The sequence below is a fragment of the Bos grunniens genome, chromosome 1, assembly GCF_055505025.1.
Source record: "Bos grunniens cultivar Pamir isolate PY7600 chromosome 1, Bosgru_T2T1.0, whole genome shotgun sequence".
NCBI lineage: Eukaryota > Metazoa > Chordata > Mammalia > Artiodactyla > Bovidae > Bos > Bos grunniens.
Window position 1 is genome coordinate 29,033,634 of NC_141165.1, and position 22,840 is coordinate 29,056,473.

General features: G+C 45.7%; 1 protein-coding gene across 2 annotated transcripts in view; it reads left to right on the forward strand.

The window, feature by feature from the left end:
* CLSTN2 (calsyntenin 2) overlaps window positions 1-22,840 on the forward strand; it is a 729,802-nt gene that overhangs the window by 586,065 nt on the left and 120,897 nt on the right. For both annotated transcript variants that reach the window (XM_086316698.1, XM_086316709.1), the window contains exon 6: window positions 21,278-21,463. In XM_086316698.1, the coding sequence (XP_086172824.1) occupies window positions 21,278-21,463 (186 nt within the window). The remainder of the gene's footprint in view (window positions 1-21,277; window positions 21,464-22,840) is intronic.

Sequence of the window (22,840 nt, forward strand, 5' to 3'; positions counted from 1 at the left end):
CAGGTTACCTCTGGTGATCTCATGGGCCAGATAAACCCAGTGTGAGCCTAAGACCTGGGTGTTAAGTTTCAAACCAAAAGATGCCGCCCCAAGCTCAGCTTCTCCTGTCAGAGACATAGCCTGAAGATTATCCACCATCTACCCTTCTGCTCAACAGGACGGAACTTGGCTTTATTTGAGGTTCATCCCAGGGGCTCAGCTCCTTCATCCCTATGCCCTCCCTTCATTGTCCTACTGACTCTCCTCTTTATCAGGATTCTCTACCACCCCCCATCCCATATCCCCGCAGAGGGATGGGGGGGGCGGTGATGGGGCCCAGGGATGCAGCAGTCAGGTACAGAAACAGTGCAGACAGTTAGATGGCGGTGGGAAGGGCTTCATCAACACAGCTCCATCATAATTTTCAGGCTTTGCTGAAGCCCCTTCCCTGGCTAGCTTGGGTTTCCTCAACTATAAATTAAGAATCATGACCCTTGGCTCAATTATTCTGTATGATTTAGGAAGACCACAAGAGGCTCTATGTGTGGAAGTGCTAATTTAAATCATCAGGCAAATAATGTTGTGATCAAATAATGTTGTGATAAAATAGATACTATCATACAAATGGGCACAGATACATACACACACTGAAATCCATCGAGTTGGGTAAGGCTGTGTGGCTTAAGCACCAAGTCCTTGATTTTGGAGGCTAAGACTTGGACCAAAGGGAGACAGTGAGGTGGGGTGGGAAGAGCAGTCTAGGGGCTGAGAAACCAGGTCTCAGTCCCAGCTCAGCTCCAACCCAGCCTTCAGCCTTGAGAAAGTCACTCCTGCCTGGCTGGGCTTCCCCCAAGTGTAAAGGGCTCAACAATGCCTTCTTGTGAGGATGAGATGAAAGGTAATGTGTGTAGTACCATGTTCAGAACCACATGTGATGGGGCTTAATGAACAGCAGCTCTTTTTAGTTTCCTTTATTTCAATTCTTAAGATCACAGTGGAACATTTTGTCCCAATTCCAGTAATTAGAATCCCACTAACTCCAGTGGGTGTGACCCCAGGACTGTGGTTGTTGAGTCAGCTCAGATCTGCCAGGCGCACCTCTGTGCTCCCAGAGAGGCTTCGTGGGGCTCTCCTGCGCTGTGAATAATGACCTGTTGGGACACTGCGGACACAGTCGGTCCTTAAGGTGCAACAGATGGTTCTGAACAGGATGTTGATTTATCTACTCAGTGATTTCTTTATTTGGCTGCGCTGTGCAGCCTGCATGTGGCTTCTTAGGTTTCCAATCAGGGATTGAACACTAGCCCACTGCAGAGAAAATACAGTCTTCCCCACTAGACCACCATGGAAGTTCCTTCATGACTTTTTAAAGCACTTAAAGACTAGCTGGATAAATGTGCCCACCCGAAAACCCGGCTCCCCCAGGCTCCATGTGAGCCTGGGGGGAAATGAGCCCCAAGGTTTCTGGGTCCATAATCTCAGTCCTGAGGGGGAGGGGGGAGTGGACTGCACTCACCGCAAGCAGCACTCAGCCACATTAATAGTCACTGCTGACCGAGCACTTCCTGTGTGCCATGCCCTGTGTGTGGCTGAGGCAGGTACTCATGTACCCAGTCACTCTTCATCACACCCTGAAAGCTGTGTTCTTCCCATTTTGCAGACAAGAACTTGGTGGTTGAGACTCTTACCAGCCAGCTACTAATATCCAGGACCAGCCTGCAAACCCAGTCCTGTCTGCCTGCAGACACAGGACCACTGCTCATTCAGCTGCAGTGTCTCAAAGCAAAGGAGGACACTGGCCTCCTTGGGAGACCTTTGGAAGAAAGCTGTCTTGGGGACAGTCCCATAGTTGGAACCCTTTCCTCATGTTATAAAGAAAACGTGTTGTTGAACAGTAAGGAACCATGAGAGAGGATGGTGGCTTGCCAGATAGTAGTGGGGAGAGTGCCACTCCTGCCATACAAGCCCACAGGTGATGCCTGCCTTTGTTCAGGAAAGCAGGGCATCTCTAGGCCTTCTTGGATGACCCCTTGGACCCTGAGAAGGGGATGGACTTGCCAAAGGACATCCAGATGCTGAGAGGTGGAACCAGGGCTGGTATAGGTCTCCTGACTCAGTGCCCCAGCCCACCTCCCCATCTCTCCATGGACCTGGGTCTGCCCCCAAAGCCACCTGTAGTCAGCCAACTCCCTCTTCCATGGACAGTTCTTTTAAATACTTGCAGGCAACTTGAATTTCTCCCTGAAGGGAGTCAACAGAGAGTGGGGCTTGGGAGGACTGCTCCAAAGCCAGAAAGATCTGGATTCACATCCAGGTTCCATCACATCTTGGCTCAGGGACATTGGGCAGGTCACTTACCTCTTTGAGCCCTCAGATATGGTGTCTGCAAGAAAAGACTAAGAACAGCACTTGTCTCAGAGGGTCGTCCCAAGGCAGAACTGTGCCCAGCTTGCAGGAGCATCTCAGTGTGAACCACGAAGGAGATGAAGAAACAGAGGCCTCTAAACTGGGCTTAGGAGTCAGGCCAGCTAGTCGGTGCCATTTGCTGGGGATGTGCTCTCAGGCAGGTCATTTCACATCTCAGCCTCGGTTATATGGCTCTCAGCGTCGGTGAAATGGCCCTCCTCCTTTCGGAGGGCCTGCTCCCTTTCTCAGTTGGATGCCAGGCAGACTGATAGCACATATAAAAGGCCCAGCCAAGAGTTTACTAAGCGATGGTTTCCTTCTTGCTCTGCGTTACTAAAAGGCCTCATCAGCCTAGACACTGATATTTGTCATCTGAACATCAACCAGACACTTGGTTCTCATGATGAATGTGACCACAGCCAGCCACTCACCTCTCCTCATCCTCATCTCTAATGGGGGCAGAATAATGCCAGCAACCCCCCTCTGCATCCTCATTATGTGGCTCTTGGTGGACTGAGCAACACACTGGAGAGCTAGGAGTCCACCCTGGACTCACAGAGTGAAGTGTGTAGTGACCCTGGAGATGCCAGGACAGTGGCCTAGAGTACTAACTCCGCTCTAACCACACAGAGGGGAGGCTGAGGTCCCAGCACAAAAGAGATGTTCTCAATGCTTCCATTCAACACAGGGAACTTCCCCCAGGGCCCACCCTGAACCAGGTGGGCAGGGTACCCTGGGGCCAGGAGCTGGAAGAGGGATGAGAGCAAGTAGGTGACCAGATCCTGAATATATGATTCCAATCCAAGGAAGTCAGAGCAGGGACAGGGCCCAGGGCCTGGAAGAGCAGAGAGCAGGGTTGCCTAAGCCTTTGGAAAGGGATGAAGGGGCACTGAGGCGGTATTGAGGGGCCAGTACAATTTGCCAGGTGCCCTGAGGGGGTGGGCTCTGTGATGGGAAGAGGCAGGGAGGAGTGCTCCAGCAGAGCCTGGTCCTTCAGTTCTGTACCTTCAATTCAGAATCATGCCAGCCATGGGTTCTCGTCCGTGTCCAACTCAGCATTTCTTGCTCTCTGAGCAAGGAGAGACGAGTTCAAGTTGCAGATAAGAGTGTGGAGAAAACTCGGCACAAGTGGATGAACGAGTATGCATTTCCCTGTTTGTTCTCATGACAGATGCAGTCAGATTTCCAAAGTGGACAGTGAATGAAGTAGACAGAACTTTCCAGAGAGATTCTGTTCAGCTGTGGGTGTACCAGTCAGACTTCACTGGAGCCCAAAGGAGCGTGGTGGGCCTCAGCAGGAGGCTGATCACCCTGGTCAGGAGGGCAGGGCAAGGCATGGGCACATGGGCCCAGAGCAATGTGGAAGCTCAAGGGGTCTGGAGAGGCTTGGAGCTCCCCTGTCAGACTGTGGGCCAATGTGGAGTATCTGTCTGGGGCTGTAGAAACTAGTACACTCTGAGGATGATGAATTTCTGATAATCTGGTAATGGAAATTAGTATCTAGAGTGCAGTGTGACCTCATTTTCAGCCTAAGACATGTGAGTTGTTCAGCCTTATTTCAGCGATGAGTCATTTGCAGGAAGCCAGAAGCCCCTCTCTCTCTCCCAGTGCCGGGTCTGTCTCTGACCTGCATCCCTAGGTGACAGCAGCCAGTGATACTCAGCAGCACCCATTGGCAAGGAGTACAGCAGGGCCCATCTACCCACTGAGGTCTGGTGAATGGCAGCCACATGTGGACTGACTCGCCCACCTTCTTCCCGGCTACAGGCCCAGAAGCGCAGTGACAGCATGCCACTCCCTGCCAACCTCCAAGGCTTTTGCTCTTCAGGCTCTCAGCCCACCATGGATTTGTAACACCCTTCATGACTGAATGCAAGATAAAGCATCCCATGCCTAGTGTGTGGGCGGCGCTCAGACCCGCCAACAGGAGCTCTGTAGCAAAGGGAAGCGGCAGGTTGTCTGTCTGCCCAAGTGGCCAAGGGAGAGGGACGGTTTTCAAGCAGCATTTACAAGTTCTGTATGATAAGTAGCAATTGGACCACAGCAACTTTTTAATATAAATATATTTTAAATTATAAAGTGTTTCCTGCTCATTTGAAAAGAATGTTTTAATATATATATTTAAATTTCATTCATCTCTTTGTGGCTGTGCTGGGTCTTGTTGCTGAGCGGGCGTCCTCTGGTGCAGTGAGTGGAGGCTCCTCTGTGTTTCGGCGCTCAGTCTTCTCATTGTGGTGGCTTCACGTGTTGTTGAGCGCGGGCTCTAGGGTGCGCCAGCTTCTGTAGCTACCAGGCTCTAGAGTTGTGGCACATGGGCTTAATCGCTCCATGGCATGTGGGATCTTCCTGGCCCTTGCGTCTCTTACACTGGCTGGCAGATTCTTTACCATTAGCACCACCTGGGAAGCCCTTGAAAAGAAACTTTTTAAAGATAATAATTACAATAAAAGTTCCCCATGATCCAATGAACGCAGTATTATCAATGTTACAGTGTACTTTTCTCCCTTCATACACAGTCATTTGAACTTTGCGTGTTTCCCACTTAACTTGGTGCCACATGTGTTATCCCACTTCATGAAACCATACCGCCCTCTCATCAGCTGCCTAACATTCTTTCAAAGAAGGTCAAGTGTGCCTGATGGGGTTCCTGAAGTCAAATGGGACAAAGTGATTGTCCAGCTTTAGCTCGGTTCTGCTTTTCTGTGTATCAGTGAATATCTGTGCAAAAATCTTTGTCTGCATTTTGGAGTACTTTCTCAGGAGTATTATCACCTGGGCCAAAGCATATGGTCATTTTGAGGCCCAAGATATGTTTTGCCAAGCATCAGTCTAATCATCTGTGATGACTCCCACTGCCCATCCATGTGAAGGACACCTCTCCCCAGTCCTGGGCGCTTGGACTCTGATTTCCAATGTATTTGATGGACTCTGCAGCTTTGTGCCATATTTTCCAAAGAGATGATAATTTGGTCCCAATTTTAGAAAGTCAGTCAGTGAAATGAAAAACCCTGCAGTCCTCTAATATCACCTGGAGTTGTGGTCCTTTTGTTTAAAAAAATTAATTCTGCAACCATGTGCCACTGATCTATCGATTAAAAAGATTTACGTGACTGGAGTCTGAAAAGTTTACATAAGCCATCTTTACAAAAAGACTAAAAGTGTGTGTTTGAAAAACCATATGCTTGCATTGTAAATGCTTTTCAAGGCTATAAAAGTAAAGATTCTTGAAGAATAGCTACTCCATCTTGTACCAATAATGCATTCGTCCCAAGATAAGAAAATTGCCTGGAAAATGCTCATGTTTATTGGACATAAGAAAGAAAAGCTTCTATAAATCCAAGAGAAAGTACCCTGATTGGTTGAGTTAATGATTTCCCCCTTGGGAGACTTGTCTTCCAGAATGGCTGCTCTTAAATTGCCTGGTTTCTGCCCCTTTCCAGCATCAACTCTGCTGGACATGTTTCTGCATGTGAGCTGAGAATCTCTGGGAATGAAAAGGGTGGGGAGTAAAAGTAGCCAAATTTGGCATGGGGCCCTGGTTTTTGAACACCATGTGGTTCACTTCGGTGGCAGCACTGACAGTCCCGGAGAGTGTGGAGCCAGGGCGAAAGGGGGAGGACCCAAGCTTTAGAGAAGGTGTGCCTACATCAGCAAGTTCAGAGGCTTGTTGGAAAACTAAGGTGCTCCCAAGGGCATCAGAGGACCAGTGAATGGATTCCCTCCTAGCATGCAAACAGCCAGGGGCTGACCAGATTGGGGTGCAGTGCCAAGGGGGCCTGTGTCAGGCATGGGAGCAGAACAGACCTCACCCCCGGCTGAGGGCAGATCTGGAGACACAGTGCATGGAGTGAACCCTAAACCCAGCCCAGCAGAACAGCAGCAGCATCCTCAGTTCAGAGAAGCTGGAAGGAGCAGGAGAATCCAAGAATAAAGACAACAAGAAGAAAGGCTGACCAGAGCAACGGGCCAGGAAGATTCCCAGAACCCAGAACATGAGCACAGACACCTTCCACGAAGCAGCCATATCATTCATTCCCCAGATGTGTAGTGAGAACCAGCCATGTTCCAGGAACTGCACCAACCACTGGAGATTTCAAATCTAAGCAAAGGAGGCAACCCGCTCTTGTGGAACTCGTGATGGTAGATGAAGATGGAGGTGAGGGGTGAGAGTTTCAGGTGGAAAACAATCACGGAAGTAAATGAACAGCTTAGTCTACTGTTCACAATCAGTCATGTGGCCAACCCCAAAATCACCAGGGAAGGGACGTGTACTCCTTCCACCGGAGGAAGGTGTCAATGAAAACAGTCAATAAACAATCAATAATAAGGGTAGAAAAGAATTTTATTTGAGTCAAACTGGTTTAAACCAGAAGCCAGCTTCCTAGATTACTCTGAGAAACTGCTCCAGAGAAGCAGAGTTTTCATCACAGTTTTGTATCTTGTCAGAACAAAGAATATTAAACAAGTCATGGTTACATTTCTTTAAGATTTCAGAAAAAAAAAAAGAACAGACCAACATGCACACAGCGAGGCAGTATGGCTTTGGCACCTGGGAAGGGAGTTTTATCGTCAAAGGAGTACCAGCATTCGTGTACCAGGTAGAGGGGCATTTAATCCTTATTTTTAACATGGACATTGTTTGCTTCTGGCCAGTGTGCCCTTTTCTTTCATGATTAAAGCAGATGTATACTGTGTGTTTGATAGGCCACAAACAGACTATTTTAGTTAGCAGAAACTTCAAGTTACTTCACATGTAAACCAAAGTGACTTCCCTATAATATATGAAAAAATGTTTTATCAATCACATGGTCAGGAGGTATAATCTAATGCCTCACAACTGGAAGTGGCTCTGTCTCCACTAAGAGCTCTGGCCCTGCATCTGTAGTTCTTCTGGAATCAGAACCCACACAATGGGAAGAAAGAAAAGAATACTTGTTCTAAGCTCATTCGGTGTCAAGTCCTACTCTGCTGGGTCAGCTTTCAGGCAGCAAATAGATCTCCCTGTGGTCATCCTGCATAGGGAGCAGAAATCCCTTCTCAGGCCCCTCCCTGACTGTTGGAAGTCATGAATGTGGTGAGAGATGGAGTGGGAGTTTAATGCCCAATATGTTTTGGCTGAAGCTCCAATACTTTGGCCACCTGATGTGAAGATCTGACTCAGTGGAAAAGACCCTGATGCTGGGAAAGATTGAAGGCAGGAGGAGAAGGGAACGTCAGAGGATGAGGTGGTTGGATGGCATCACTGACTCAGTGGACATGAGTGTGAACAAGGCCTTCACTGGGAGATAATGATGTGCTGCAGTCCGTGGGGTTGCAAAGAGTTGGACACAACTTAGCGACTAAACAGCAAATTGTTTTGGCTGGTCATTTCCAAGTCTGTCTCTGCATCCAGATCACTTTGGGGAGGAAGGTTGATTAAAATCACAGATTCCAGGGCTTCCTCCTCAAAACCTTCTACTGGGATCTCCCAAGGTGAGACCCAAAAGGCTGTCTTGAGAACTTTTACAGGTGATTCTCCTGAAGCCAGCCCTGACCCTGAATCTGTGTATAGACAAGAATTTGGGGAGTGCAGTGTGAGCTCCATGTAGATGAGGTAAATTGCAAGCCCTGTGAATTGGGAAGGAGAGGGCACAGTCTGGATTGGAGCAATCATGGAGGAATCCCTGGAAGAATAATTGGATATATTGTGGTTAGGGAATGTTAACCACTGTAGATTAGAAGGTCATAAAGAGAGGTAAAGTAGGAAGTTGTTGTAGTGATTTGTAATGATGGTTGTAAAACTGGAGTGGACTAGGACATGGAAGCAACCTAGATGTCCATCGGCAGATGAATGGATAATAAAGCTGTGGTACATGTACACAATGGAATATTACTCAGCTGTTAAAAAGAACACATTTGAGTCAGTTCTAATGAGGTGGATGAAAATGGAGCCTATTATAAGAGTAAAGTAAGTCAGAAAGAAAAACACCAATACAGTATATTAATGCATATATATGGAATTTAGAAAGATGGTAACAATGACCCTATATGCAAGACAGCAAAAGAGACACAGATGTAAAGAACAGACTTCTGGACTCTGTGGGATAAGGTGAGGGTGGGATGATATGAGAGAATAACATTGAAACATGTATATTAGCTGTATGTGAAATAGACCACCAGTCTAAGTTCGATGCATGAAACAGGACACTCAAAGCTGGTGCACTGGGACAACCCAGAGGGATGGGATGGGGAGGGAGGTGAGAGGGGGGTTCAGGATGGGGGACACATGTATACCCTTGGCTGATTCATATCAATTTATGGCAAAAACCACCACAATATTGTAAAGTAATTAGCATCAATTAAGATAAATAAATTAATGTTTAAAAAGGAATTTAAACAAAACCTGGAGTGGAAAGAGTTTGATCTCAGGAGTCCTCTAAAATTCAGAAGCAGAAGGGCATTAGTAGCCCTGTAGATATATAGGGTAAAATGTTACAATGCTCTAAAGTATTGCCTTCTAGATTTGAAGTCTTTGGATGTAAGTTTTAGGAAATAGGATATTATTTAGAGTAGTGCTTCTGGACTGAATCTAAGCTCGTGCTGCTCAATGCCTGACAGGTCAATAAATCAAGGGACAAGTTGTTGGGGCAAGGAGTAGCGACTTTATCAGAAAGCCAGCAGACTGAGAAGATGGTCAAATGGTGTCCCAAACAAGTATTGTATCAGAGTTAGAATTCAGGCTGCTCTTATACTAAAAGGAGAGGGGGGTATGGTTGGTTGTTGCAAACATCTTGGTGTTAGAATCCTTTGTTCTTGCAACTATGCAGGTAGGTCAGGTCATGAGGTTTCTACAGACCTCCAATAAGACAAATGTTATTCTCTGTTCTGTAATTTCTTATCTCTATATAAATGGAAAACTTTTATACTCTTAAAGATTAGAGCATTGAGAATAGGTTATCATGTATATTTCAGGGAATTAGCAACATTCTTGTAGCCAAAAAATAGAATACAAAGGTTAAAATAAAAGAAACAGATCTAATAGAAAGTCAGGTTTATTCTTCCCTATTGTACTTCTCAAATCACCTATGGTGAAGGATTGGCTTTTTTCCCAATCATCATGAACCTTAATTCTTTAAAAACAATGAGACAAATTTCTAGAAAAATGAAATAAATAGCAAAGACATTCAAAATGTAAGCCAATTTTTAAGTATTATTGGATTTGATAAGCATAAAATCACCCTGTCAAATTGCTATAAAGTTTTTTAAAATGTTACCCTGGATTTCTATGGCAGACCTATAACAAGTAACTCCAAGGCCACACCCCTCTATAGACCACAGTAAGTAGCATTGTCCCAGAATCTGTTGTTTCCTTTGCCCTCCACAAAATCAGAAATGGTTTAGGCTTGGGATTCTCAGATGGCGCAGTGGTAAAGAATCTGCCTGGCAAAGCAGGAGACCGTAGAGATGTAGGTTTGATTCCTGGGTCAGGAAGATCCCCTGGAGTAGGAAATGGCAACCCACTCCAGTATTCTTGCCTGAGAAATCCCCTGGACAGGGGAGCCTGGCAGGCTACAGTCCATGGGATTGCAAAGAATTGGACACAAATGAGCATGCACATGCAACATGCAGATCTTTTTAATTTAATCTGATCATAAGCATCTTTATATGATCCTTACTTACCTCATGGTACTGGTTCTCCTGACTGACAATAATAGGCCAGGGAAGAGGGTATGATAGAAGCCCCTGATTTTGTCAAGGAGCTATTGGGCAGGAAACTATCCGCAGTTGCCTGGATGCTTCCAGAATAAGGCCTGAAAGTGTCCACCCACATGCCTGACTTTGAAATCCCCCAGGTGATGATGTGAGGGTTTTCTCAGACCAAGGATTTGGTAATCAAGATGGTGACTTGGGATGAAATTAAACCCCTTCTATCATCAGGAAATTAAAGAGAACTTCACAGGCAGGACAAAATTTGAGGACAAATTACTGGTTGTCTCATTTGACATTTATTGAGACATCTTGGGGGACTAAAAAGGTTGCAAATACATGAGGGTTTCCAAAATTGGACTCACATGCAAGTGCAGTTTCATCATCATACACACTCGTCCACAGACACTCAGGCTGAAGTGTGTATGTATGTGTGTACACACAAATGCACACACACGCACGCACACACACACACAGCAGCTACATCTAGGATTCTTCACATTTTAGTGCCTGGCAGTTTAGCTTCCCTGCATTGCTGCTGCTGCTACTAAGTCACTTTAGTTGTGTCTGACTCTGTGCGACCCCATAGACGGCAGCCCACCAGGCTCCCCCGTCTCTGAGATTCTCCAGGCAAGAACACTGGAGTGGGTTGTCATTTCCTTCTCCAATGCATGAATGTGAAAAGTGAAAGTGAAGTTGCTCAGTCGTGTTCAACTCTTAGCGACCTCATGGACTACAGCCTACCAGGCTCCTCCGTCCATGGGATTTTCCAGGAAAGAGTACTGGAGTGGGATGCCATTGCCTTCTCCATTCCCTGCATTAGGCAGCCAAATTAGAATGTGTGAGTGTGTGTGTGTGTGTGTGTGAGTGAGTGTGTTTCGATTTTCATATACCTAATCATTCACTCATTTCTTAGATATTTATTGAATACCAGTTATGCACCAGGCCCTGCAGAGTGATGTACAAGTTATGCTCCGGTACATGAATAGATGGTACATGAGTCAATAATTCTCAGTGGGGAAGGCCAGGCAGGAGTTGGGTAGAGGTAGGGCGCATCACCAAAACGAGACCCAGACAACCTCCTTTACAAAGTCACATGCGATTTGGGACCTGGAGGAAGAGAAGGACCAGCCACCGGGGTGTCAGGGACTGAGCACCAGGCAAAGGGCTGCTTTGAGTTGTACCTCCTGATCTGAACTGTGGGTATTTTTTCTCTTCCCTCCTTCTTTTTTTGTAGTTAATTAAGATCTCTCTTTTTAGTGAGAATTAAAAGGTAATAAAATGCTCTTGTGAAGATAAGTATAGTAAATGGAAAGGGGTCAGTAATGATGGAAGGGAGAGGACTCCTTATATTTGTAATTGAGTTCAGAGAGTTTGTGTTTTCTTTCTTTTGAAAGTGTGCCTGCGTGTAATTGTTTTTAATTGGGGAAGGGAAAATCGCATAATTTAATGCTTAAAAAGTGATGTATGTCTTATGTATTGGGCCCAGGCTAAGTAGTTTGCATGTATCATCTGATATAAACCCTTTCAACAGCTCTGAAATAGGTGATAATATCACCAGTGTTTGCATGAGTAAACTTAGGCAGGAAAGGAGCTGACTGGCCCCCCAGCACATGGTACCAATAGGTAGACCTAGGACTTACACCTAGTCTGACCCCAAAGCCTAGGCTCCTCTCTCTGGGATAGTTAATTAATATTCCCATTCTACAGGTGAAGAAACTGAGGCTCAGAAACATGAAGGGACATGCCCAAGGTTATTCAGCTGGAAAGGCAGCTATTGGGGTCAAAATGATTTTCAAGACAGTGACAGCAGAGTGTTACACCAAGCATGGGGCCCTTCTGTACATGAAGCTGGTCTTGGAGCCAGGACTGGATGCCTGGCTCTGACTCCTTCCAGCTCTGACTGGGAGTCTCAGTCTCTGACTGAGTTTCTGACTCAGTCTCTGTTCCTTCCAGCTAAATGTCCCATCTGCTGCTTATAGACCCACAACAGCAGTAGAGAAAATGTTAAAAGAAAATGAACTCAGAAAAGCCAGGATTCCTTTTAGAGGTTGAGTCTTAGAGTCCTATACGCCTGGCACAAGTCCTGGCCTTACCACGTATATGATCTAACCTTATCTCCACACCAGTTCCATGAGCTATAGTTGTAATATCTCCCCATTTTACAGACAAGGAGTGTCTTGCGCAAGGTGCAGTAGCTGGCAGGCAGAGGAGGCAGGCATCTGACTCCTCCTCCCTCATGTCTCTACTTCGTTGTCTAAGCATCACCATGGCTCTAACCAAAGTCAGACTGGGATTCTGAGGACTCCACTCCAGGAGCCCTGGGGGGAGAGGAGACATGAGGAGGGTCTCAGAAGCTGGCTCTTGTCACTCTTTTACCAAAAAGCTCACTTCCTGGCCCAGCACTCAAGTCCTTGCCAATCTGGCCCCAAAGTTGGTTTCTGGCCCATCTCACACCAGGTCTCCTAGATGCCCACTCCTGGCCTTACATTTGTCTACACTTGCTGAGTCCCACCAGGCAGCTGAGTGGGGAGCACCATTCATATCATTTTCCATCTAAGTAGCACTGCTTGTTGTTGTACCAAGGCCATGGTGGTGACACCCTCCAATTCTCTGTGCCCACCGTGTGCCCCACATCCTGCAGTGCTGTGTTAACCATGCCTTCTGCCTGCTTGGACAAACAGGGCCTGGCTGAGCCTGGAGAGACTGCCCCCTCAATCAGCGAATTCCTAGAGAGAACAAACAACTTACCCTTTTGCTTTTCAGGCACTGACCAACCAACCCAAAACCTACATCCCACCCACCTCTTTTATCAGGGTCTCACACTCCAGCCAACATTTACCTGCACTAATCACCCCAGGGCCAGGTACCAGACAGCTAGGGACAGCTCCATGCCCCAGAGGCCACTGAAATTATACAAACTAGGTGATTCTAAGGCTGCTTACCTTGCCTGACCTCTTCCTTCCATGCAAACCATAGCACAGGCTCTTGCCCATGGTTTTTTCCCTCTCCCTCTACCTCTTAACTATCCCTGGTGATTCTCCATGCATCCCCAGTGGTGGGGGATCCCCTGTATTGGAGACTTGTGAGTATAACAAACTCTCTTTTCAATGGCAATTATATCCTGATCTGTTGGCCTTATCACACTTAAATAATAATACAACCTATGCTAAAACGAAGTCCAGATCACTTCCTCCAGGAAGCCTCCTTTGTTCACTCTAGTCAGTATAACTTACCTCTTCTTTGTTCTCTGGGGTCTGCTTTTTGTCCCTCTGTCTGCCTTAAAGCTGGCTGTGTGCCTGTCACTGCCCTTACCTGACTGTCAGTGCCTCTGAGTCAGGGCTCATGAGTTACACTTTTCTGTCGCTCATGCCTGGGGCTCTGCCTGGCCCATAGTAGGTGCTCAGTAAATGCATAGCATCAGAATAATGATAAGAATGATACAAGACTGCTGATAGGAGTAGTAGCAGTAGCTATCTGTTCCTGGTGCTTTGCATTTGTTATTGTTGTTTTGTTGCTAAGTCATGTCAGACTCTGCAACTCTATGGACTGTAGCCCGCCAGGCTCCTCTGTCCATGGGATTTCCCAGGCAAGAATACTGGAGTGGGTTGCCATGCCCTCCTCCAGGGGATCTTCCTGACCCAGGGATAGAATCTGCATCTCCTGCTGGGCTAGCAAATTCTTTACCACTGAGCCGCCAGGGAAGCCCTGTGCTTTGCAAACCTTTTCTCCAATTCCCAAAGCAACTCTTTAAGGTAGATTTATGTAATCACCATTCTTTGGATGTGAAAATGAAGCTCAGAGAGGTTCAGTGATTTACCCAGGGCCACACAGCCAAAAAGTGGCAGAGTCATGATTCAGACCTGAGTCTGTCCAACTGCAGAATTAATCAGAGGCCCAAAGATAACTGCTTTGCAAAGGTCACATGACCCGAATTTGGGTGAGATGAGATTCAAACCCAGATTTCTTCAAGTCTTCAGAATTTGGCTGAATTGAACTGAAGTTAATTTCCCTATTGTGTGACCCTGTCAGTGGTAACCCTCTGTGTGGCTTGATTATGAGGTGGCAATCGGAGATATTTTAGTGTTCTGGACACCAGACCTAATCTAGCTGCTAAGTGACATTTCCAAAGCACAGTCTGCATTCTTCATACCCTCACTAAACACCCATTTATAGCTCTTCACTGGTCCTAAGATGAAACCCAAACCTCTTAGCCAGCATTTATCATCTGACCTCCACTTACCTCTCCAGCCCATCTCTACCTCTTCACTCACCCCCAGCTCAGGTGCACTGGATGCCAGTGAAGATAAAGATGCTCCCTGTTGAGCATGTCCAGCTCCTGAGCTTCTCCCAGTAGGAAAGGACATCCCTGGGTACCAAATCAAAGTCACACATCCCTGGAAGAAAGACTTGAAAGATGCCAGGTGGTTGACACCTACAGAGTCTAGTTAGAATATCAGCTAACTGAACAGTCCCTGATCAGGACAACCCCTTTCCTATCCCTCCCCCTCCCCAGCATCCCCACATCGAGCCATTTATTTTGTATGAATGCAGCAATTTCCTGGACAACCTGATGCTTCTTCCTCTGCTAGGAGCTGAGACTAGGAAGAGCTGGAGGCCCTTGAACATACACAGTTAAGGAAAAAAAAAAGCATCAGACACACCTGTGTCTTTCCCTTCCCTCCTTCGGTGTCACTTCTGAGTATAGAGTTGGAACGATTTACCGAGTGTCTTGAATTACAAGAGCCCATAAAGCCTGTGCTTTCCAGAAGTCTCAGCTTAGCTCTTTTCCACCTCCAGGCATCTAATAAGAGAGTTCTAAGTAGTTAATCTTTTCCTAATGAGAAAATATATGTTCCCCAAATTCAGCAGGAGTTATAATACATTCATCCCATTTCTAAATCTTTAATCCCCTGAGAGGGAATTTAATTCCTGAAGGCATTCCAGGGTAACCTTTCCAAGAATGTTTATGATGCCATTGAGCCCGAGTATTAAAACAATAGGTGGTCTACTTCTTTACTCTTTATTTAAGAAAAAAAATGAACAACAGTTCATTAACTAGTCTCTAGATCTTTCATGAATTGGAATTATTTTCTTTCCAAAAAGATTTTGTTTCCAAGTGGGATAGTTCAGAGAAGTTTAGGAAGCTTGTGAACCAAAGTGGGATGTTTCTATCATGAGGTATCATGGGGAAGGTCGGTCTGTTGGGCCCTTAGCCTTCAATGCATACATCAAGCCCATGAGGAGGTATAAGTATCTCAGATCTACAGGTGAGGCCACAGAGGCCCAAAGATAACTGCTTCGCAAAGGTCACATGACCCGAATTTGGGTGAGATGAGATTCAAACCCAGATTTCTTCAAGTCTACAGTATCAAAGCAGCCCCTCGACCCCTACAACTGCCCCCAAGGTCAAGCATTGATGAAACTGACAATATTCCTTGATCCTTTACCATCATCAGAAATTATCATTAAAAAAAATTTATCAGTGTAAATTGAATATTCAAAGATGAATCTGTAAAAATTGCCATTCTCAGTCCCAGCAAATCCTCGGAATCATAGAGGAGTTATTGTAAAAGAACTAGACAGCCTTGAGCAAGTCACACCAACTCTCAGCCACAGTTTTGCCATGTGCACTATTAAGATAGTAACACCCACTCACTGGGTCGCTGGGAGGATTAAATGAAAGAACAGATGTCAAAGCACCTAGCATCTTGTGGATGCTTATAATTGTATGTCCTCTTATTTCCTGCAATAAATGTTATTGAATACATGACCAATTAACAACATTAATACCATATCTGATGAATGTGTCCATTGTGTTTGAGGCTGAAATGATTCAGCATTTAATCTCCCCAGATCCTGGTGGTAGGTGCTACTTTTATTCAGGCTCAAGGTGGGTAAGTGGTTTACTCAGAGTCCATGCAGGAAGTGAGAAGGCTGGAGTCTGAGTCCAGGCACCCTGAATTTGGAGGTCATACTTTTAGACATGTTGCCATCTACCCTCCAGAAAATGAGAATGAATAGATATTTCATGTGGCAAACACTGAGTTTGATGACTTGCCTTTTGCTCTCATAAACCCCCACCTTTTCTTGAAAAATGAAAGATGTTTGTGTGAGCTTCCCACTATGTCAAGGATGCTACACTCAGAAAGCTTCATTGATTTCTTTTACAATATGGTTGCAGTTTGCCTGCTCTCCATAAACCCTCAAAAACACGCCTCATGAGATCACAAAAGCTACTGGCAGGTATGATGTTCTTCAAGATCTTTTCTCCCTGATTTCTCCTTGGAGAGGGCCTTGCCCCCTTAACCAAAGGCAGCAAAAAGACTGAAAACTTTGCTAGGACTCTGTCTCCACTATTCAGTTCAGTTCAATCGCTCAGTTGTGTCTGACTTTTTGTGACCCCATGGACTGCAGCACGCCAAGCTTCCCTTCACCAACTCCAGAAGCTTGCTCAAACTAATGTCCATCGAGTCGGTGATACCATCCAACCATCTCATCCTCTGCCATCCCCTTCTCCTCCTGCCTTCAATCTTTCTCAGCATCAGGGTCTTTTCCAATGAGTCAGTTCTTTGCATCACGTGGCCAAAGTATTGGAGTTTCAGCTTCAGCATCAGTCCTTCCAATGAATATTCAGGACTGATTTCCTTAAAGATTGACTGGTTTGGTCTCCTTGCTGTCCAAGGGACTTTCAAGAGTCTTCTCCAACACCATAGTTCAAAAGCATCAGTTCTTTGGCACTCAACTTTCCTTATGGTCCAACTCTCACATCCATACATGACTACTGGAAAAACCATAGCTTTGACTAGATGGACCTTTGTTGGTAAAGTAATGTCTCTGCTTTTTAATATGCTGTCTAGGTTTGTCATACCTTTTCTTCCAAGGAGCAAGCGTTTTTTAATTTCATGGCTGCAGTCACCGTCTGCAATGATTTTGGAACCCAAGAAAATAAAGTCTGTCACTATTTCCATGGTTTCCCCATCTATTTGTCATGACATAATGGGACCGGATTTGTTGAGCTTTAAGCCAGCTTTTTCACTCTCCTCTTTCACTTTCATCAAGAGGTTCTTTAATTCCTCTTCTCTTTCTGCCATAAGGGTGGTGGCATCTGCATATATGGGGTTATTGATATTTCTCCCAGCAATCCTGATTCCAATTTGTGCTTCATCCAGCCTGACATTTCATATGATGTACTCTGCATATAAGTTAAATAAGCAGGGTGACAATATACAGCCTTGTTATATTTGCTCTGGTACTTACACTCCTAAAAAGACTTGAGCTGGAATTTCTCGTCAAAGATAACCACTAACATACCTGGATGAGAAAGAGATGCCCGCAGCCCCCGCAGAACACCAATAACAGGGATGTCTTGGGCTTCTTCAACTGAAGAGGCTTCCAGAAGCAGATGTTATGAGGAATCTCTCACCACTAGCAGGAGAGACTCAAGAACTGATGATGTAGGGCCATACCACGGGCACCTTGCACAGAACCATTTCTCTGATCTTTTTTAATTGCATTTCCCTAAAGAGAAGGATGATGCAGAGAGAGAGGAGTGAGAAAGGGAAGGAGAACAGCCTCCTCCTTGATACCATGTCTTGTTACTGGGAAGATATTCTTCCATATCATTTCTGGACTAAGTGCCTTTGAGAACAAAGAGAAGCAAACATGTGATGGCTTCTGTTGGGATGGTTGTTTCTGTAGGACGAGAGTAGGGGCAGACAGGGAAAGTACCAGATAAGCTACAAATAGGCTATGGGTTCTGTCTGTGGCTCAAGAAAGGCTGCCATGGCTGAAGTCAAAGTTAGGTCTCTAGGGCTCCCCAGATCCTCCTGGAAAATATTTCCTGGGCTTACAGTTTGGTGTGGAGGGATCAAAAGTAAACTCACAATTCCTGCCTTTAAAGAGTTCCTAGTTACAAGAAGGGGAAGGCACACAAATGGATCATCCCAATGACACCCTACAAGATCCATTCATGCTTCCTCCCACTGTCTAGTGAGTATCTGCCCTGTGCAGGGCATCGCGCAGCGTGATGGGGATTCAGAGTTACCATCAGCTTGGAATCTACTGTTGAGAATGCTGTGAGGGCACAGAGGAGGGTTTCTATCCAGACTGGAGATATCCTGAAAGTTATGTGGTAGAGGCAACAGACAGACAGGAACAGGAAAGGAGCTCCATGCAGAAGAAATCGCATGACTGAACGCACAATGGTATGCGATATTTTTAACCTAGGTTGAGACGAGCCTGGTCATGTGTGGACTGCTGCTTACAGCACGGTGACTTTCAGATATATCAGACAAAAAGCCCTCCTGTCTGCCAGTGATTTGTCCTTTAGATTGACCTGGGGCCACATGGGCTAAAGCAACTCCATGGTCTTATCCTCTAGGAGGTAATGGGCCATTCCAGACACAGCTCCTGGGGGCTCTAAGGAAAGACATATAATTGGGTAGATTCTCTTTTACCTATAGTCATTGTCATCTAAACATCCTTTCAATGGGAAGAAAATCCAAAAAGGAGTGAATATATGTATATGTATGGCTCATTCACTTTGCTGTACAGTGGAAACATTGTTAAGCAAGTATACGCCAATAAAATTTCATTTAAAAACAAACAAAAATCATCCCATAGCAAGTTCCTGGTGAGAAACCTCACAACATGGTGTTAAATCTTTGCTCATGACTCCAAAAAATACATTAAAGGGTGGTTGGTTATCATGGGGGTTCAGAGCTAAACCCAGATTGCAGGGTTATGTGGAATGTGCAGGGGGTGTGAGCATCTCCTTTCCTCTCTGGGGAAGGAATAGCAGGATTGGAGCTCTACTGCATGCCAGGCCCACATGGTTGCCCCACTTCACTGATAAGGTGCCTGAGGCTTGGAGACCTTCAATAACCTGCCCAAGAACTTCCTGACCTGATGGAGTCAAGCCAAGATCGTTGCTGCCTTTACTTCAAACAAGCTTCTCTGAGGCTCCCCATGGGCTTTCATCCTTGACATTCAGGCGTCAGCTCAGACAGGAGCTCTCTCCATCTAAAGAAGTTCCTCTCTAGAGGTCACCACTTTTCCTTTCATAGCACTTACCCTCCGCGATAGGACAGCATGGCGTATCCATTGTTTGTCTCTCTCTCAGCTCCACAAGGCAGGGACCCTTTCAGATTCCGTCATTGCTGTATCTGTGATGCTCCAAGCAAAGCTGGGGGCATAAGAAGCTCAAACATACGTTTGCTCACTGAACAAAGCCATCTGTCCCTAAGCTCAGCCCTTTCACTCTGCTGGTTTCCTCAAGATGGCAGCCAATGGCCAATGGGTATTTTCAGGAAGCCCCTTGGTGGCTGATGAATGATCCTAAATGCAAGACTTTCTGAGTTTCCCAAGGGTGAGGCAGGCAATCCATAGATTTTCATTTTTACCTTGGCATAAAGACACCATCCAGGGACTTCCCTGGTTGTTCAGTGGTTAAGACTTTGCCTCCCAATGAATGCGGTACAGGTTCAACCCTGGTCCAGGAGCTAAAATCCCACATGCCTCCAGACAAAAAACCAAAACATAAAATAGAAGCAATATTGTAACAAATTCAACAAAGACTTTTTAAAAATGGTTCATATAAAAAACTTTTTAAAAATGTTTCACATAAAAAAACTTTTTAAAAAAGAGATACCACCTAGCAATGTGACAAATGTTTGAGAGTCATATAAAATAGTATCCACAACTCATGTTCCTTGATGATTCAGACTTCTACCCACAAATCTGGCTCAGGCCTACGCAGACTTCTCAGGCAGGCATCATTGTCAGCAAGTGCTGTTGCCAGTCACCGTGAGCATGGCCTTGCCTAGACTCTGACTCTCCACTCTTGTTGTTTCAATCAGTTCTTGTGTACACTCACTCTCAGTGTTTATTTTTGTTGATTGCTCTTTTTTTGTGCAGTGTCATTTTGATTGTGATTTTGTTCCTCTCCCACACTTTGATGTCTCCAAGTTATTTTTCCACTAAAATGCAGGGATAAGACCATCAGCCCTACTTAAGTCACAGTCCTGAAAGGGAAGGAATCATTGTGCCTAACCCCATGGCTTCATGGAGTCCTGAATTATCTTGGCCTCTTTTTTTGTTTGTTTGTTTGCTTGTGGCAAGGTGTATGCATTCCTGAAAATCAACTTGCTGGGAAAAATGGGACGAAGGACTCAACAATCAAAAACATCATCAGTTCAGTTAAATTCAGTTCAGTCACTCAGTCGTGTCTGACTCAGTGATGCATAAAAAGAGACAAAGGGACTTCCCTGGTGGTCCAGTGGTCGGGAGCTCACCTGCCAAGGCAGGGGACATGAGTTCAATCCCTGGTCCTAGAAGATCCCACATCCCCCAGGGCAATAAGCCAGTGCACCACTATTAAACCAGAGTTCTAGAGCCTGTGCTCTGCAACAAGAGAAGCCACTGCTGTGAGAGGCCTGCACATGGCAGCTAGAGAGTAGACACCACCCCTTCACCACAACTAGGGAAAGCCCATGCACAGGAAGAAAGGCCCAGCATAGTCAAAAATAATAATAAAATAAATTAAAAGCCAACCTTATTTGAAAAAAAAAGACACACACAAAAACAACACCAGCACAGTTTTACACAGGTTAAATGATTAAGAAATATATAAGTACTACAGTACATACGGTACCTTGCCTTGAAGAGACCGGAGGTTTGCTTGTGGTGGTGGATATAGGAAGGGTTGAAGCTGATGCATTATTGTGAAGAGGGTTTTCTGAATGACATAGAAAGCTGTAACTGCATTGCAGGCAGGTGTGGCTCATTACACATGGCGAGTGGAGTAGCTGGTAGATGTTTTGAGGTCTGTACGTGGGCCTGTTTTGTGCCTTCCTATGTGGCTTAGCTCAGCCAGTCGTGGATTTCTGAATTCATCTAGTGTTTCTTGGGGACAAAATCTTGCATAAGTAAATGTGAAATCCCCGTTATCCTCGAATCATTTCCTAATATATCGATTGTGGTGGTTTAGTCGCTAAGTCTGCCTGACTCTTGCGAACCCATGGACTATAGCCTGCTAGGCCTATCCTTTGTCCATGGGATTCTCCACGCAAGAAGACCGAAGTAGGTTGCCATTTCCTTCTCCAAAGGTACCAATTGTGTTGGAACAAATGTACATTTTCAAAGCACATGTTACAGCAGAACTGTCTGCACCTGACTGACGGTCACTCTTTCCTTGTTTACTCAGACTGGACCAAGAGGATTGAGTACCAGCCTGGCTCAGGGAGCATGCCCCTGTTCCCCAGCATCCACCTGGAGACGTGCGATGGGGCCGTGTCCTCCATCCAGATCACCACGGAGCTGCAGACCAACTACATTGGGAAGGGCTGTGACCGGGAGACCTACTCTGAGAAGTCCCTTCAGAAATTATGTGGTAGGCTTCCCTGTTTGGGGGTTATTTTTTAATTCATTGTTTTAAACAATATATACAAAGCGTATCTTACTATATTATGAAAGAATCAGCCGCTCCCCACTGCACTGGTACATGTGACCCCTGGATGAATATTAAGTTTACTTATTATGGTTAAATCAGCAATGCCCAACCTTTTGGCACTAGGGACCGGTTTCATGAAAGACAGTTTTTTTAAGTTTTTAATTTTGTATTGCTGCTGCTGTCGCTTCAGTCATGTCTGACTCTGTCCAACCCCATAGACAACAGCCTACCAGGCTCCCTCATCCCTGGGATTCTCCAGGCAAGAGCACTGGAGTGGGTTGCCATTTCCTTCTCCAGTGCATGAAAGTGAAAAGTGAAAGTGAAGTCGCTCAGTCATGTTCAACTCTTAGTGACCTCATGGACTGCAGCCTACCAGGCTCCTCCGTCCATGGGATTTTCCAGGCAAGAGTACTGGAGTGGGGTGCCATTGCCTTCTCCACTTTTGTATTGGGGCATAGCCAATTAACAGGCTTTCCAGGTGGTGCTAGTGGTAAAGAACCCACCTGCCAATGCAGGATACCTAAGCGATGGGGGTTTGGTCTTTGGGTCAGAAAGATCCCCTGGAGGAGGGTGTGGCAAGTCACTCCAGTATTCTTGCCTGGAAAATCCCATGGACAGAAGCCTGGTGGGCTGTGGTCCACAGGGTTGCAAAGATTCAGACACGACTAAAGCAACTACACACAGCTGATTAACAAGCAATGTTTGATAGTTTCTGGTGGACAGCAAAGGGACTCAACCATACACATACACATATCCCTTCTCCTCCAAACTCCCCGCCCATCCTGGCTGCCACGTAACATTGAGCAGAGTTCCCTGTGCTATACAGTAGGCCTTCTTGGTTATCCATTGTAAATACAGCAGTGTGTACATATCCATCCCAAACTCTCTAACTATCCCTTTTCCCCTTTCTTCCCCCCTGGCAACCATAAGTTTGTTCTCTAAGGCTGTGAACCTCTTCCTGTTTTGTCAGTAACTTCATTTGTATCATGCCTTTTTAGATTCATGGAAGACAATTTTTCCACGGACCAGAGGTGGGGTTGGTTTCAGGAGGATTCAAGCGCATTACATTAACTGTGCACTTTATTCTATTATTATTACATCAGCCCCACCCCCGATCATCAGGCACTAGATCCCAGAGGTTGGGGACCCCTGGGTTAAAGGGTTGGAAAGCTCAGCTTTCAGCACCAACCACACCTGATCAGACCCCACCATGTACCAACTCTAAGGCTGTGGGCAAGTGCTGCGACAAAGCCTCTATTCTTCATCAATAACATAGGGACATTATGTTCCTGTGTACACACACAGGCACACACATGT